This window comes from Apiospora marii (assembly GCF_038362585.1).
Source record: "Apiospora marii strain CBS 49790 chromosome Unknown utg000004l_segment0_segment1, whole genome shotgun sequence".
NCBI lineage: Eukaryota > Fungi > Ascomycota > Sordariomycetes > Amphisphaeriales > Apiosporaceae > Apiospora > Apiospora marii.
In genome coordinates, this window is record NW_027117376.1 from 384,921 (window position 1) to 399,827 (window position 14,907).

The 14,907-nt window shown below is 53.7% G+C and overlaps 4 protein-coding genes across 4 annotated transcripts; 2 read left to right on the forward strand and 2 right to left on the reverse strand.

The window, feature by feature from the left end:
- Positions 1–1,202: 1,202 nt before the first annotated feature.
- Positions 1,203–2,817, forward strand: PG985_007102 (uncharacterized protein; the record flags this gene model as incomplete). The annotated part of the gene is made up of 2 exons (XM_066826871.1): positions 1,203–1,380; positions 1,895–2,817. 2 exons carry the CDS (start codon positions 1,203–1,205, stop codon positions 2,815–2,817), a joined length of 1,101 nt encoding a protein of 366 aa, XP_066684546.1.
- Positions 2,818–5,304: 2,487 nt separating this feature from the next.
- Positions 5,305–6,629, reverse strand: PG985_007103 (glycoside hydrolase family 18 protein; the record flags this gene model as incomplete). The annotated part of the gene is made up of 3 exons (XM_066826872.1): positions 5,305–5,602; positions 5,659–6,479; positions 6,537–6,629. Coding segments are annotated over 3 exons (1,212 nt in total), but the record flags the coding sequence as incomplete, so codon positions are not given.
- A 3,011-nt stretch (positions 6,630–9,640) lies between these two features.
- On the reverse strand, positions 9,641–10,496 carry PG985_007104 (Quercetin 2-3-dioxygenase; the record flags this gene model as incomplete). Its single annotated transcript, XM_066826873.1, has 2 exons — positions 9,641–9,953; positions 10,015–10,496. 2 exons carry the CDS (start codon positions 10,494–10,496, stop codon positions 9,641–9,643), a joined length of 795 nt encoding a protein of 264 aa, XP_066684548.1.
- Positions 10,497–12,914: 2,418 nt separating this feature from the next.
- Positions 12,915–14,735, forward strand: PG985_007105 (uncharacterized protein; the record flags this gene model as incomplete). The annotated part of the gene is made up of 1 exon (XM_066826874.1): positions 12,915–14,735. One exon carries the CDS (start codon positions 12,915–12,917, stop codon positions 14,733–14,735), a length of 1,821 nt encoding a protein of 606 aa, XP_066684549.1.
- Between the last annotated feature and the right edge of the window lie 172 nt (positions 14,736–14,907).

The following is a 14,907-nucleotide window of genomic DNA, read 5'->3' on the forward strand; positions in this document are numbered from 1 at the left end:
AAAAAAAGGACGATAGTCAGCTTCAGCTCTTAGCAAGAGACGGCTTCTTTTTGACGGACTTACCTAACCAAACTAAGTAGACTGGTTCTAGGCGATGAGACTAACGATAAGCTTCCCGACAATAGCGACAGTCACTTTGTGTCCGACGATGTGATCCAAGCTTTCCATGTGTCGGGCCCATGTTGAGTCCAACGGTGATTTCTATTTGTAATATTGTCCGAAAGAAGGGTGGACGTGGCATGGTCTGTTCAGCATGGGGATGCAAGGATTAATGGATCGATACAGTCCATTGGAACTGATGGATATGATGCAGGTGCCTGGGTGCTTCCGGATCAGTGGCCCGGATCACCCCTCCCAATCGGGTCTAGGCCCAGCTGGGAAATTACCTGGATTATCTTTCAGCGGGGGTCTGCAGCAGCACTACAAGCCATTTGGTAGTGCGTCTGTTAGTGGTACAGTACATAGGTCAGATTTGCTGTGCTATGCGCGCCACTTACAGCATAGCGAAAGACGACCTGTAAAAAAGTTCTAGATGCTGGGGCATTTGAAATTGCCATGTGCAAGGATGCATGTCATCAGTCGCGATAGCGTTGTGGTGACGCCTCCCGTCTTGACATGTTGACGTCTTACCTGGGGAGTCAACAACATTCACCACAACCAGTCAGTAAGTGTCACTCGGGACGACCACGTCTTATAAGCAATGGCGAGGACAAGGCGCCCGCAATACTCCGTCTTGCTCAATAGAACAAGAATAGCACGAGCATAACTCAGCAGCGTCTTGCGCCTACGCTTCCTATCATACCCTAGAGTGAGGCATATCAAATAGTCTGTAGTGTCTCTGACGCAAGAACAGACAGCCTTCAGAGCGGGAACGTCGTGATACCACATCCGCGAAGGCCTGGTAGCTTGCTCTTGTCGACCCAGGAACGAGTCATATATACTATCTATTATGCGTGTCATGGGGTGTGTCTATGTGGTAGATGCAGTCAAGTTGTCTGCCAGATCCTTCTGTGCGTACTTGGCGACTTATATGAGGTCGACAGGTTGATATCTGTAAAAGTCAATCCTCGAGCACAAGGACCCGAGACAGAAATCACGAGTATACCTAGCTAAAGAATATGACCATGACAAGCTTTGAAAGCCTATGTTGGAAGCCGGCATTCGTTGTAAGCCTGCTTTCCGTCATCGTCTTCCTTGTCCACATGGCTTTGACCCTTACCGATATCCGGTCCACATCCCTTGTCCAGAAGTTCACCTGCATTCGGCAAAATCCAGGAGTCGACCCGGGCGTCCTCACCCCCGAGCAATGCCAAACCATCTCAGTTAATCGCGAGGTCAACTTGATCCAGTTGCTGTTTACTGTGACTGCTTCGGCTCCAGGTATGCGTTCTAGTGATGAAAGATGTAGCTCTCGAGACTGATAGCTCTCCCTTCTCCTCCAGCAATCCTTACGGCGCTGATGTATGGCGCTATGGCTGATAAGGTTGGCCGCATATGGGTATTTAGTTTCAGTCTGATAGGAATCCTCCTTTTCCAATTATTGTCAATAGTATTGGCATGGGGAGTGCGGTCCATCTCGGTGGAAACATTGTCTGTTGCCGGGCTTGCCCTGTTCATGGGGGTGGAATCGGTGTCGCAGAGGCTATGGTGTTCACCATCATATCCGATGTAACCTTCGACCGCTGGAGGTAAGTAAACCACGAACCCCTATTCACCCTGGCGGAAGCGTGGAGTCCAGCCTGACGCATCCCTGCACTTGCAGGACTATGTCGTTCCAAATCGCGATTTGCAGCTTCCTCCTCGCCGAGGTCACAGCCACCGTCAGCACCCCGTCTCTGATGTCGTCCTCGCCCTGGGCTCCCCCTGGGACTCGGAGTCATCCTCACCATTGGAGGATATGTTCTCCACCGCGGGCTCCCGGAAACGCTGGAAGTCCTCCTGACCTCCCAATCGCGAGACCGGCAACAGAACACACTCCCCACCCTCGCGGAGTTCCGAGAATTCCTGGTCCACCTCCGCCGCAACGGCACCCCCATCTGCCTACTGACTCCAGCAGCCGCCCTCACCCTGCCTGTCGCCGCCACCACCGCCTCCATCCTGTCGCGGGTCGCGCCCTTCCGCTACTCCCTCAGCTTCGCCGCCTCCCCGACCCTCATTGCCGTGAGCGCCGGCACCGCCGTCTTCGCCCTGCTGATCCTGCTGCCGCCCCTGTTGATCTTCTACAACCGCCGGCAACTCCCGCGTCTCCGACACCGCCGTGGGACTGATAATGCTACCACGTCCCCATCCCCATCCCGCGACCTCGACCTCGCCCGTGCCTTCGCCCTCTTCCCCATCATCGGCACCCTAGTCCTAGCCGCCGCCCCGACCGCGCGCGGCGCCATCGCGGGCGTCGTCATCCTCGCACTGGGCGCACCGGTACCCGGTCTCGCGCGGGCGGAGCTGTCGCGCCTCGTCGACCCGGCGTACCGGGGGTGGTTCTTCGGGCTGCTGGCCGTGGTGGAGCAGGCGGGTTTCCTGATCGTTCGGTTGATCCTGTCGGGCTTCCTGGACACGGGCTTGCGCATCAGCGCGGGGCGGGGCGGGGAGCAGTGGCTAGGCATGCCGCTGTATGTCGCGGCTCTCCTGTTCGCGCTTCTGGCGCTGGGTCTCTGGTTTGCCCACCCGAAAGAGCAGCAGCAGCCGCCGCCGCCGTTACAGCATGAAAGGAGGGAAGGGGAGCCGGAGCCGGAGCATGTGGAATTGGGTACCTTACAAGAGCGGCAAGCAGAAGGAAGCGGTCAGACAGCGAATCTCATCGGCGAACGAGTGAAATGATGCCAACGAACTGTATAAGAGCGATTGGGGCACTGTACCTTGCCTGTACCAAGATATACTTGGGAACGAAGAACCATCATGGTCCCACAGGTCTACTTCGCCTACATATCGCACACCAACAGCCCACCCGCAATTACAATCCATGGAAGCTTGATAGAACAAGTATAATAATGTAAAGACTCAATGTATATTATATTGGAATTAATATGAGCTTCATTGCATGCTAAAATATTTACATGAAATTGATCTCGCTACACCCCAATGTCTAATGGAAATAGTTCAGTCTTCTCAATGAAGTTCTAACCTGGTGTTCTCCTCGCCCTCTACCTAACAAGCAAAACATGTTTAAAGGAAAAGAGCGGCGGCGACCAAGCTGCCGACCAGGGAGAACGCGACCTTGGCAGAGCCAGCAGTCGCGGGGGTAGGGGCCTTGGGAGCAGCACCGGTGGGCTTAGCAGCAACGGAGTACATGCCAGTGCCAACGGGGGTGGCGGCGGCGGTGCCGTTGTTCTTGGCCGTGGGGTAAACGGCAACCACAGTTGTCGCGGGAACAGCCGGCTTGGACGAGGGGGTCTCGACAGCGTAGCCGGCAGCGTTGCTTCCGGTTGATCCGTTGGCGCCCTTGTTACCGCCGTTGTTGCTTCCGTTGCTACCGTTGCTGCCATTGCTGCCGTTGGAGCCGTTGCTACCGTTGGAGCCGTTGGAGCCGTTGCTTCCGTTGGAGCCGTTGGAGCCGTTGGCGCCGGTGTTGTAGACAGTGTTGGAGCCGGTGCTGGTGTTGCTTCCGTTGGAACCGTTGCTACCGTTGCTACCGTTGCTGCCGTTGCTGCCGTTGCTGCCGTTAGAGCCATTGCTTCCGTTGGAGCCGTTGGAGCCGTTGGAGCCGTTGGAGCCGTTGGAGCCGTTGGAGCCGTTGGAGCCGTTGGAGCCGTTGGAGCCGTTGGAGCCGTTGGAGCCGTTGGAGCCGTTGGAGCCGGTAGGAGCCGGGGCGCCGTTGCCACCAGTGGCCTGAGTGGGCAGCTGTTGACCGGAAACGGGGCAGACGGTAGTGTAGAGGGCGATAGTCTCGGTGGTGACCGAGCCCAGTCTGGCGGGGCAGTCCGTGACCGTAGGAGCGCAAGAGGTGATGGTGTAGACCTTGGTGGTAGAGACGGTAGAAGTGGTCATGGACACGGGCACAACAGTCGAAGTGACGCTTCCGTAAGGGCAGTTGACGACAGTAGGGGCGCACGAGCTGATGGTGTACGTCATCGTGGTGAGAACCGTGGAAGGTCCAGTCGGCGTAGCGGTGACACCTCCCGAGCCAGGGGCGGAGGTGGTGGCAGCTCCCGAGCCAGTGCCGGTGGTGCTTCCGTTGGAGCCGGTGGCGCCAGTCTGGGTGGCAGTGGCAGATGCCGAGCCAGTTCCAGTAGCACCAGTCTCGGCAGTAGTGGTGGCAGAAGCCGAGCCGTTTCCAGTGGCGCCGTTGTTGGAGCCGCTGGAAGAAGCGGAGGCGACGCCAGTGGCAGAAGCCGAGTTGGAAGGAGTAGGATCGGTAGCGGTCTCGGTGCCGACAGGAGTGGGAAGGATGGTGTCAGTGTCAACGGCGGAGCCGGAAGTGGTAGCGCTGGCACTGGTGGCAGAACCAGACGCGGGGCCAGTGGATGAGGCAGACACGGGGCCAGTGGCAGAGGCAGATGCGGGGCCAGTGGTAGAAGCCGAGCCAGATGCCGAGTTAGACTCAGTAGCAGTCTCGGTCTCAACAGGGGTAGGAAGTGGCATGTCGTCAGATTCTGAAGCAGATGCCGAGGCAGTCACAGAAGCGGAGCCAGACGCAGTGGCGCTGTAAGAGCCAGTAGCGGATACGGTAGCAGGCTCAGTGGCAGAGGCAGAGTAAGACTCGGTAGCAGACTCAGTGGCGGAAGCCGAGAAATCGGTGGCGGAAGCAGAGTAAGACTCAGTGGCCGGCTCGGTGGCAGAAGCAGAGAAAGACTCGGTGGCAGACTCAGTGACAGAGGCCGAAACGGAAGCGGTAGCGCTGAAGCTGGCAGTGGCGGACTCGGTAGCAGACTCAGTGGCAGGCTCAGTGGCGGATGCGGAGAAAGACTCGGTGGCACTGGCAGTCTGGCTGGCGGACTCAGTCGCGGAGGCAACAGACTCGGTGGCGGACTCAGTAGCAGACTCGGTGGCAGACTCAGTAGCAGAAGCGGAGACAGACGCGGTGATGGAAACGGAACCGCTGTTAGTCTGCGAGGCGCTGGCAGTGGCGGACTGGCTGAAATCGGGCTCGTCGGTGCAGTCCTCGTCCTCAATGTCAGACGTGGAGGCACTGGCGCTGGCAGTGGCGCTGGCAGAGACGGTGGGTACACTGGCGGTCATGGATGTGATGGTAGCCGAGGCGCTGACAGTCGCGGACTGGCTGAAGTCAGGCTCGTCGGTGCAGTCCTCCTCCTCGTCGTCAGACGCGGTGGCGCTGGCAGACTGGGTGGCGGAGGCCGCGTCAGTAACCGAGGCGGAAGCGGTGATGGTCGCGGGTCCGTCAGTAGGGGCGGACTCAGTGGCAGAAGACGAGGCAGTGACGGCATCCGAGGCCGAGGTAGCGATGGTAACAGCAGCAGACGAGGACGTAGAAGTAGGGCTAGTTACAGCAGCCGAGGACGTAGAAGTGGTCTTGGGCTTGGGAGGGCAGACATCATTCTTGCAGCCACCACACTTAAGAGCCTTCTTGACGACATCGTAGTAGGTCTCCTTCTCGCAATCCTCGTTCTTGCGGGCAAAGTAGGCATCCCAGATGGAAACACCACCACTAAAGATTTTACGTTAGGCTGGACGGATTGGAGGAATAGGGGGTCGTCCACTTACAAGTTCTTGCCGTACTTGTGCTTGCAAATCAGCTCCGTGACCTTGTCGGGGCTGATGTAACCAGACTGGGCAGCCTTGCTGCTTCCAGGAAGACCAATGTACAGCTCGGCGTCCTTGCTGGGCTTGTCCTTGATGTAGTCGACCCACTTGTCAAGGTTGAAGCCGGTCTTGCTCGTGGCAGCACAGCTAGGGTTGTTGTAGAACTGGATGAAGATCTTGTCGAACTGAGCCTTGGCCATGATGGAGTCCATCTGGAAGTTCTGGGCGTCCAGAGGGCACTGAGGAGACGCCGTGAGGGTCATGCCGCACTTGTTATCCCGGATGAGGCATCGGAGCTTGTCAATCATGGCAATGTAGGGCTTCTGGTCCTTGAACTTGGTCTCAATGTCGAAGTCGAAACCGTCGACAGACAGATCGCCGAAAGGACGCGGGCCATTGTAGCCCTTGTGCTTGGGTCCGAAGATGTCATACATCTGCTGACCAAATTGAATGCCAGCATCCACGGAGGAGATGGCGTAGTTGCTCGTGGCTGTCACCTCACCACCAATGGAGAGGTAGACCTTCTTGCCAAGGTCCTGGCACACCTTGATGTCCTCCTTCATGTCGTTGCATTCAGTGAGAAGCTTGGTAGGGACTTGGCCCTTACGGGTGCTCTTCTGGAAGACGGTGGCATAACAGTGGGCACCGAAGTTGGTTCCCGGGTAGCCCATGCCGTTCTCGGGGGAGTTGTTGACAAAGGCGAGGGTGACATGGTCGATGCTGTCAGACTTGCAGTACGTGCTAAGTCTATCGGTCTCACCAACCGGGAGGGGGGCCTGTCCCTGTAGATGGCTGTGAGTAGGCTGTTGTCACAGATTCAAGAGATAGTGTAAGCTTACGAAGTAGGTGTTGACCTTGCATTCCTTGGTGTAGTGTGCCAGGCCAGGGGCAGCGGTGGCAGCGGCCACAATGACCGACTTGCTGATGTGCATTTTGAAATTAGGGGGGCGATTATAATAATATTAAAGGATTGTGGTAGGACCGTAGAGGCCGCGTGGAAGGAGTGCTGTGATCGAGGACCAACGAAAGGACGCAAACCAAACTGGTTGCAACGGCTGGCGGGCAGACCGTGTCTTGTCAAGTGCCGTGTGTGGGTGAGAGAGAGAAGAGAAGGGAGAGACCGAAAGAGGTGACATCGGAGCCTTCAAATATGAAGATGCCTCATCGCTCCGAGGCCCGCTCAGCTGGGCGAGGCACGTCTCTGTCCCTTTCCCCTCGCCTCTCCGAAATTGGACGTAGACAGTCCATCGCGCTCCCGATGCATCTATGGAGCCCGGCCTAACGAGCTCCAAAAGGGGGTATCTCTCCTCTTTCTCACTTGTCCCCCGCCCACCAACAATCTGACTTGTTCATCTAACAAGTGCCCGGTAGGGCCAGCCGCTCGCTGTACCTGCAGCCGCCTGCCTAGAACCTCACGATGGTGGGCCGGATGGTAGTGGGTTGCGGTGCATGTTGTTGGTCGCGATAGAGTCCTGTGCTCTAGGCTATATCGGGGTTGGCACAGGCCTCTTTCGGAATCGGGAAGGCAGCTACTGCCAGGGACAACTTCTAGCGTCGCTCAATAGTTGCATGCCGTCTTGCAGCCTAGCACTCAGCACTCCTCGCCATTGGCCGGATGCGAAGATGGCCTCCCACGCGTAGACGTACCTGCGCGCAGCTTTTTTTTTTTTTTTTTTTTTTTTTTTGGCCTGCAGTTAGAGGTAGCGCGCCCATGAGGGGTTCGTTCAACCATGGGCTAGGTAGACTAGACGTCTTGTTCAGCCAGCCGCTCCCCAGTTTAGCCTGCAGTCTAGATCCACCGCACTCGCCCAAATCCCTGCGCAAACCGCGTGGGAGCTGATCACTGCCAATTTCGTTTACTGGAGTAGTTCATCCTAAGCTTGTTCGATGGGGTTGACAGGAGTCTGAGGGTTAGGACGTAATGGGTCATCGCTGCGAATTCGCGGATGGGCGACATGTCGTTCATCGCGCCATAGCTGATCCGAACCGCCGGGTTACCTCTCCTGTTCAGGTTAGGTTCTGAATATATACTCGGTCCCGACTGGTCGAATAGTTGCACAGCTGAAGAACTTAGGTCCCTAAAAAGATGCCGTCAGTCCAAGTCTGCAATGGACTGAACCGCCGTCTCCTACTACTGCAGTACAGAAATTGCTTCTAACTGGCTGCGCCCATCGGCCAGTGCCACCGTCAAGAAATGCATGTAGTATGCAGGCGATGCAAACCCCCTGGCCCTGACTCAGTGATGCACCAAATCACCGGGCACAGCCTACCAAGCGAGATGCAAGCTGGTAATTCTCCTTGTTTCCTCAGCTATGCCCCGAGCCCAACATGGCAAGTTGACGTCGCGGTGTCTTCTGCGATTGGGTGGCTGTCTCCCGCATGTGCATCCATTGGTTGGCAGGAACGTAGTTGGCATTGCCTATAGGGTGGGATGAATGTCACGGCGATTTGTTCCTGGTACGTTCTGTTGGGCACATGTATATATTTGACCATGATCATGCCGGTTTGGTGTATGTTTTCCATTTCCATGTCTTCTCGGCGATATCGAGCGAAACCGAGAGCGCCATGCATCAATTTGCCTTGCGTCAGCCGATGCCCAGCTGCAGCTCATATTTGCGTCACTACGGCCTGGCGTATTACTAAAATGGTTAGACCAATTGCCACAAATGCATATGCACACGACATGCTTTCTTATCTTTCAACGGCTGAGACAAAACAAATCCGACCGAAAAGCGATTTTGCTAGTCTTCGGAGAGTTATCTATCAAACCAGTCTTGCCCACATTTCCAGGACGGCCCAGGGATACGATGGCCGCAAATGTCGTTCTTACGATTGGAAACAGGAAAACACGCCAAGGGAAGCAAAATACATGAATGGGGTGTTACATGGGAACTCCCCTTGTTCATATGAAGAAATATCCTTTTTGCGGCACAGCGTCTTGTCTACGGGCCTTTTCGTCGGGCCAAGGTAGCACGTTCGGGCTAGTTCCTGCGCACCTCTGCGGGGCAATCACAGAGAATCTTTCGACTTCAGACGGAGGCCGCTGTCATTTTGGATCAGAAATATCCTCCTTGCAATAGGTAAATGTGGTAATCACACGTTTCTGCAGTGCAAGGGATTACCACCCCGCTCTGGATGGATCCATTGCCTTCGGTACCGGCTCCGGGTGCGATGCCGCTGGATTATGAGTAACAGCTCCACCAAGGAAACCTCAACACTGAATTTTCATGGGCACAAGTGATTTTCGGTTGTTTCGTACAGACAATATCTAGACGTTGAGCCCGGTCTTGGTGATAACGTTGGACATACGCTCATACCTCTCGTTCTGTGCGGCGGTCAACTTAAGGAAAGACGGGGCTAATCTCGATATACTACTCCGTGAGTGTAATCACGGGAGAAAAGCATAAGGTCGGCACTTTCTCTCTGCGAGACAGGGATGCAACATTGGGTTCCCATCTCGGCTTGTGTTAATATTAAAGGACGGCACTAATCCGGCAGTCATGATAAATGAATCTCCAGGCAGCAGCCCCCCGATGGAGTTGGTGTGGAGTTTATGGGACGGCCGTTGGCAGAGCTGTATCAACGATTGTGTATGGTCTCAAATGTACCAGGAGCGGCTGGAGCGGCTGGAGCGGCTCTCTTGGGCTCAAATGCCCCATGGCAAGAGACCATGCCTCCGGTAAGACCCATCCGTCTGTGAGCCCATATGTTTCGGGGCCCGACCGCCGCGGAATCGGACGGTCTTGCGATTCTTGGTTATATTCTCCTCTCGGTCCATCCGCTGCGCAGCCACAAATATAAACCATGCATAGCTTAGGCTGATTTGGAAAAAGAACAGTGGCTTTAATCATGAATTCATCCTATGTACAGTTCGCTTTATGTTCTATGCAGATTTATACCCTTATATGCACACACTGACGCCCCTGGTTGGTATAATGGGTACCTACTCGGTATCGAGTACGATAACTTCGGCATCCTTATCACCAACGCTCTCCACGGAGAGCTTGTCACCGGCCCTCAGGTTATCGATGAAAGCGCCATCTCCCTCGCTGTAAACCTCCTCCCGACCATCGAGTCTGACCTTGGCCTTGCCACCCTTCGTCATGGGAATGTGGACGAAGACCTTGCGCTTAGGGTTGTCGGTGGCGTTGGCGCCCACGATCCACTCGAACTTGTTTTGAGGGGCAATGATGCCGGCCCCCATGACAAAGTCGGCGTGGATGGGGATGGTGTTCGCGATCCGCGGTTCGGCCTTTCTTTTCCTCCTCGGCCGTCGCCTCGGGCCCGCCCTTGAGGGGACTCAAGATCGGCACGAACGCCTTCTTCTTGTCCTCCTCGGGGAAGTTGTGGGTGTGGTAACGAGGGGGGAGACCGCGCTTCCACGGGATGGCCCAGATCTGCAGGAAGTGGACGGTGTCCTTGCGGTGCTCGTTGAACTCGGAGTGGGCGATGCCAGTTCCGCCGGTGGTGAACTGGACGTCCCCGCGGTTCATCTTGTAGAACTTGTCCGACTGGCCACCTTCACTGCCCTTCTGCAGCATGGAGTCGCGGTGCGTCAACTCGCCAGACAGAATGTACGAGAAGATCTCAAAGTTCGAATGAGGATGCGTGGGGAATCCGGTACCGGGCTTGACGCGGTCCTCGTTCAACACACGGAGCGAGCCGAAGTGGGTGAAGCGAGGATCATACCAGTCGGCAAAGGAGAAGCTGTGGTAGGTGTTCAGCCAGCCATGGTCTGAGTGTCCGCGCGTGGCCGAGCGGTGCGGCGTCAGCTTGGCGTGGGAAAGAGTCTTAGACATGGCGTTCTTGACCGCGTTCATAGACTCCGGCGAGTTCGTGTTGTCTGTGTCCGTGGGAACAGACTTCAGATCCGATGTGGTGGTGATTTCGGCTGGCGTTGCTTCTCGTGATAGAGGCGACGGAAAATTGCTCTTGGAAAGTATATCCTGGAAAAAGGATGCGACGATGGCCGAATTGTATAGGAGTATGGAGACTAAAACCACCAGAATGGAGGAGACCAGAATTGCACCCTTCATATATACAAGTCCAGAAACGGTTCTGGAAACCACGGGTCGAATCTGGTTCTAAAATGCAAACAAAGTAAATGATGAGTGATGCTTGAAAATAAATAACCTAGAAATCCGCCACCATTAGAAATCATGAATAAATAACTGGTTGCGCAGTCGAGCCCGAACCAGCTGTCATGCCATTTGGTGATCTTTCCACCCTATGACGAGGCTTTTCTGCCCATTAGCGGCGTTGACTTGCTTATGGACGATTAGCTGATTGCTTATACAGATTACCGATGCCCCACTTGGCCAACGGTGTGGGATGACTAAGGCTCCATAAGTGCGGTCTCGAGTATCCAATGTTTCTCGGCTGGTGGACGTTACGGCGATTGAACCAGAACCAAGACAAGGTCTCGTAGTATCGATAGGCATGCAAGCCATGGCTTGGCAATATGTTGCTCTTATGTGCAGGAACGAGCAGTGCAGTGCGCCACGTGCCAGCCGGTTGGGAGTTAGTACTAAGCGCTGCACCTAACGCAGGGTCTGACCAAATTTAGAGATTTCATGAATACGTATATCCAATACCGATAGTCTTCCAATACTAACAAGAAAAAGAAAGCTATAATGACAGTTCCAAGAAGATAAGTAATCACTATCATCAGGAGACAACTTCAGCCTGTGGAAAAGATTCGGATTTACTTAGTCTATGTACCTTTCTCCTTTTTCTGCGAAGCATTTCATCCCCACTTACTACCCCCCAATAAACAAAGATTTCCAACCTCTCCATCTGCAAGTCAAAGCTGTATGCAGTGCTACTTACACTCACGGTATACCCATTAACACTTGTAGTAGGCAATATCTCTTTGATTGTTTCCAACTTCCAATGGTCTTGGGCGATTGGTTAATTAGGATGGCGGGGTCTTGTCTTCCCCATAAAGTCATGGCGAGAGCTTTCCCCATGGGCATCAGAGGCCGTGCACATCTCGTCTGAGTCTGGATCCCACGTACGTGCCTGCTCAACACCTGGCGCCTAATCACGACAATATAAAATCATATTTAGGTTATAGACAAGTGTTCGTGTGTTCTCGTAAGTGAGCTTTGCCAAGACGATAGCACTACCCCAGCAGAATAGCATAATGACTCTTAATCCGAGAGAACCATTATAGTCTGATACTTCTTGATAGCATTGCATTTATTAGCTTATTCTCCATTCTTCAAATCTTCATGTCTTATATCTGTACCACCGCGACTCACCTAGACAGAAGCCATAATGTTGGACAACGTTTCCACTAACCGTAGCATTGAAATAAGTTTAGATAGTAGGACGCAGATGCCATTAATGAATTCTGCAGGATTCGCGTCCCTTCAACTATAATATATATGGTCATTACGGAGCTCGAGTGAATCGTCTTTCAGCACACTCTTCAGCTTGGGGAGACTCGCGGTCAGTGTGAATATGGCGACCGTCTGAGATATTGAACGAAATGCTAAGGGTATCTATGCAGGAGGACACAACAGTCTTGATAATCCTGATCACGCAGGGCTGAGCATGTGTTGATACGAACCCCAAGTTCTAATCAGCACCCTTTTCAAAGCGGCTCATTCCACGAATCACCCCAATGCCAACAGATCCCAGCGCACATGTGATACCATTAGCCTGCCAAACTATATGCGTGGAGAGTCATTGTTTACATATGAATACCCAAGCAATGTGAATAGGGGTGTTTTTAGTTCATCGTATCTTGCCATATGGTAGTTTGTGACACTTCAAATGTGATTGTGCTCTTGTACAATGCGATGTGAGATACCAGCAGGTTAGATTGCAACAACTTGAAAACACCTAGACCTCAATTTTAGGGTACTTGAGAAGTGAATCTCTCCCAAACGGAATGACCAGGAATTCAAAGAAGATACATGTATACTTAGTTGGTATGGAAGAAGTTACCGTGCACAATGTCAAGTTTGGAAGGCGTGACACTGCCCACATGAATCTGATCGTTTGACATTCACCAGGCAAGCACCCACTTCCATATTTTGATGGCTTCATCACAATCCCATCCCTCTTATTCTACCCTTCATACTTCCACAAATTTTGAGTCGGAAAACCAGACAGGCCTTTGGTGCCTCCAATTTTCTATCACCCCCATCTCCCTTACTTTGACAACCCCTTGCCCTCTCCCCTATCTCGCGAAGCCCAAATCACCCGCCATGCAGACCCGCGCTGCTGCAAGAAGGGCTGTAGAAGTTGCGCAAGTCCAGCTACAAGTTCACGAGAGTGAATCTAAGTTGGATGGCCCAGAAGAAGGTGCGGCCGACCACAAGGCCACCATACTCGCTGCGTCTTCCAGTTCCACTGCCCAGACAGAAGTTGCAGTGACTACAGCCAGGTCAGGCGTAGTTTCCAACCCACCAAGCGATCCCATCCCCAATGCAATTGGAGCCGCGACAGTTGTTCCAAACTCCACCACAAGGAAGAGAAGCAGGAAGACCTCGAATGTACCAGTCAGAGGCGGTTGGGATGTATTGCCGCATAATCTTGGTCAGCTATGGACACCCAACAATCCAGCCGGCGGGGAGGCGAATGGTACACAAATGAGCAACCTATATGAAGATACTACGGATGTACCACTTAAAAAGAGACTGCGCAGTTCCACAGCCTCGTCCAGCAACGAGGTTGTTCTCGCAGTCCCCGCGATTCCTTCTTTCGTGAGCCGCAAGGAGCAACCGCAGAATCGCGCGCAAGAACAGGATGTCAAAGAGAATGCGGAGCAGCAATCACCACCCAAAGTCGAGCAGAAGACGCCCAAGCGCAAAGCAAGGAAGACAAAGGATAATCCATATGGCCTGACTCCAGGCGAGACACCATATCCAGACTGGCAAGGTCCCAACCCTGAGCAGTGCGAGGAAGTCTATCGTATCCTTGCTGAAATGCATGACGATGTTCAGCCCCTGCCACCGCAAAAGATACCGGCCCCTTCGCTTGAAGTCGCAGGCTGCGGCGAGGTCCCCTGTGTCCTCGATGGCCTAATCCGAACAGTCTTGAGTGGTTCAACTACGTTCGATACGGCGGACAAGATGCTGCAGGCACTAGTCGAGAAGTTTGGTGTCTCGGAAGAGGGAACTGGTGCTGGCAGTGTGAATTGGAACAACATCAGGATTGCGGACTATGATGACGTCTATCAACAACTGAAGTCGGGGGGTCTGGGGGCCAACAAGGCAAAAAATATCCAGGCCATCCTAGGCATGGTCTACGAAGAGAATATGCAGCGGCGTGCTGCATACATTGAAGAACAAGAAACTGGCAAAACAGCGGAGGTTGTTTGTGCTTCCTCGAAGACAAAGGGCCAGAAGGACCTCGAGATTTTGAGAGCAGACCAGAACAAGCTCAACCTCGACTTCATGCATGATATGACAAAGGACGAAGCTTTACAACATTTTGTGCGATATCCTGGTGTTGGTGTCAAGACCGCGGCATGTGTAACATTGTTTTCGCTGCAGCGACCTTGTTTCGCAGTGGATACCCATGTCTTTCGCATGTCGAGATGGTTAGGCTGGGTCCCTCAGAAAACCAACGAAGACGATACCTTCAGGCATCTTGAAGTCAGATGTCCTGACCATCTCAAGTACGGCCTCCATCAGCTTTTTATTCGACATGGTAAAACATGCTACAGATGCAATGATAAAAGCTTCAAGGGCACAGAGGCATGGGATGAGTCGGTTTGCCCCTTGGAGCAGCTACTGGACCGCTTCTCTAAGCGTCAAGCAAAGCCGAAGGAGCTGACGAAGCCGAAGAGCAAGGGCAAAAAGAAGAGGGACCCCAACGGCGATATCGCCAGTGAAGTTGACGAAGGGGAGACTTCTCACAAACCAGGTTCTGGGAAGATCAAGGATGATACAATGACCAACACTGATGTTGCACCAGGTGGCAGCTCACACACTGACAATGACGATGGCAACCAAACAGAAGGCGAATCTGAGCTTTCGGAGCTTGACAGTTCGGATCTTGAGCCGGAAAGCCTTCAAACCTAATCGTTGGCTTGCACGCAAGCAATGACATGAATACATGTATGTATGAACATGATGGATTATGAGCTGAGGATATGAGGGGCACAACCACAAAGAGGTTCGCCCACATGCAGTTTGCACTGGGTTTCTACGTCAATGTTGCCTAATTACGAACTGTACATACTGAATCGAGAAG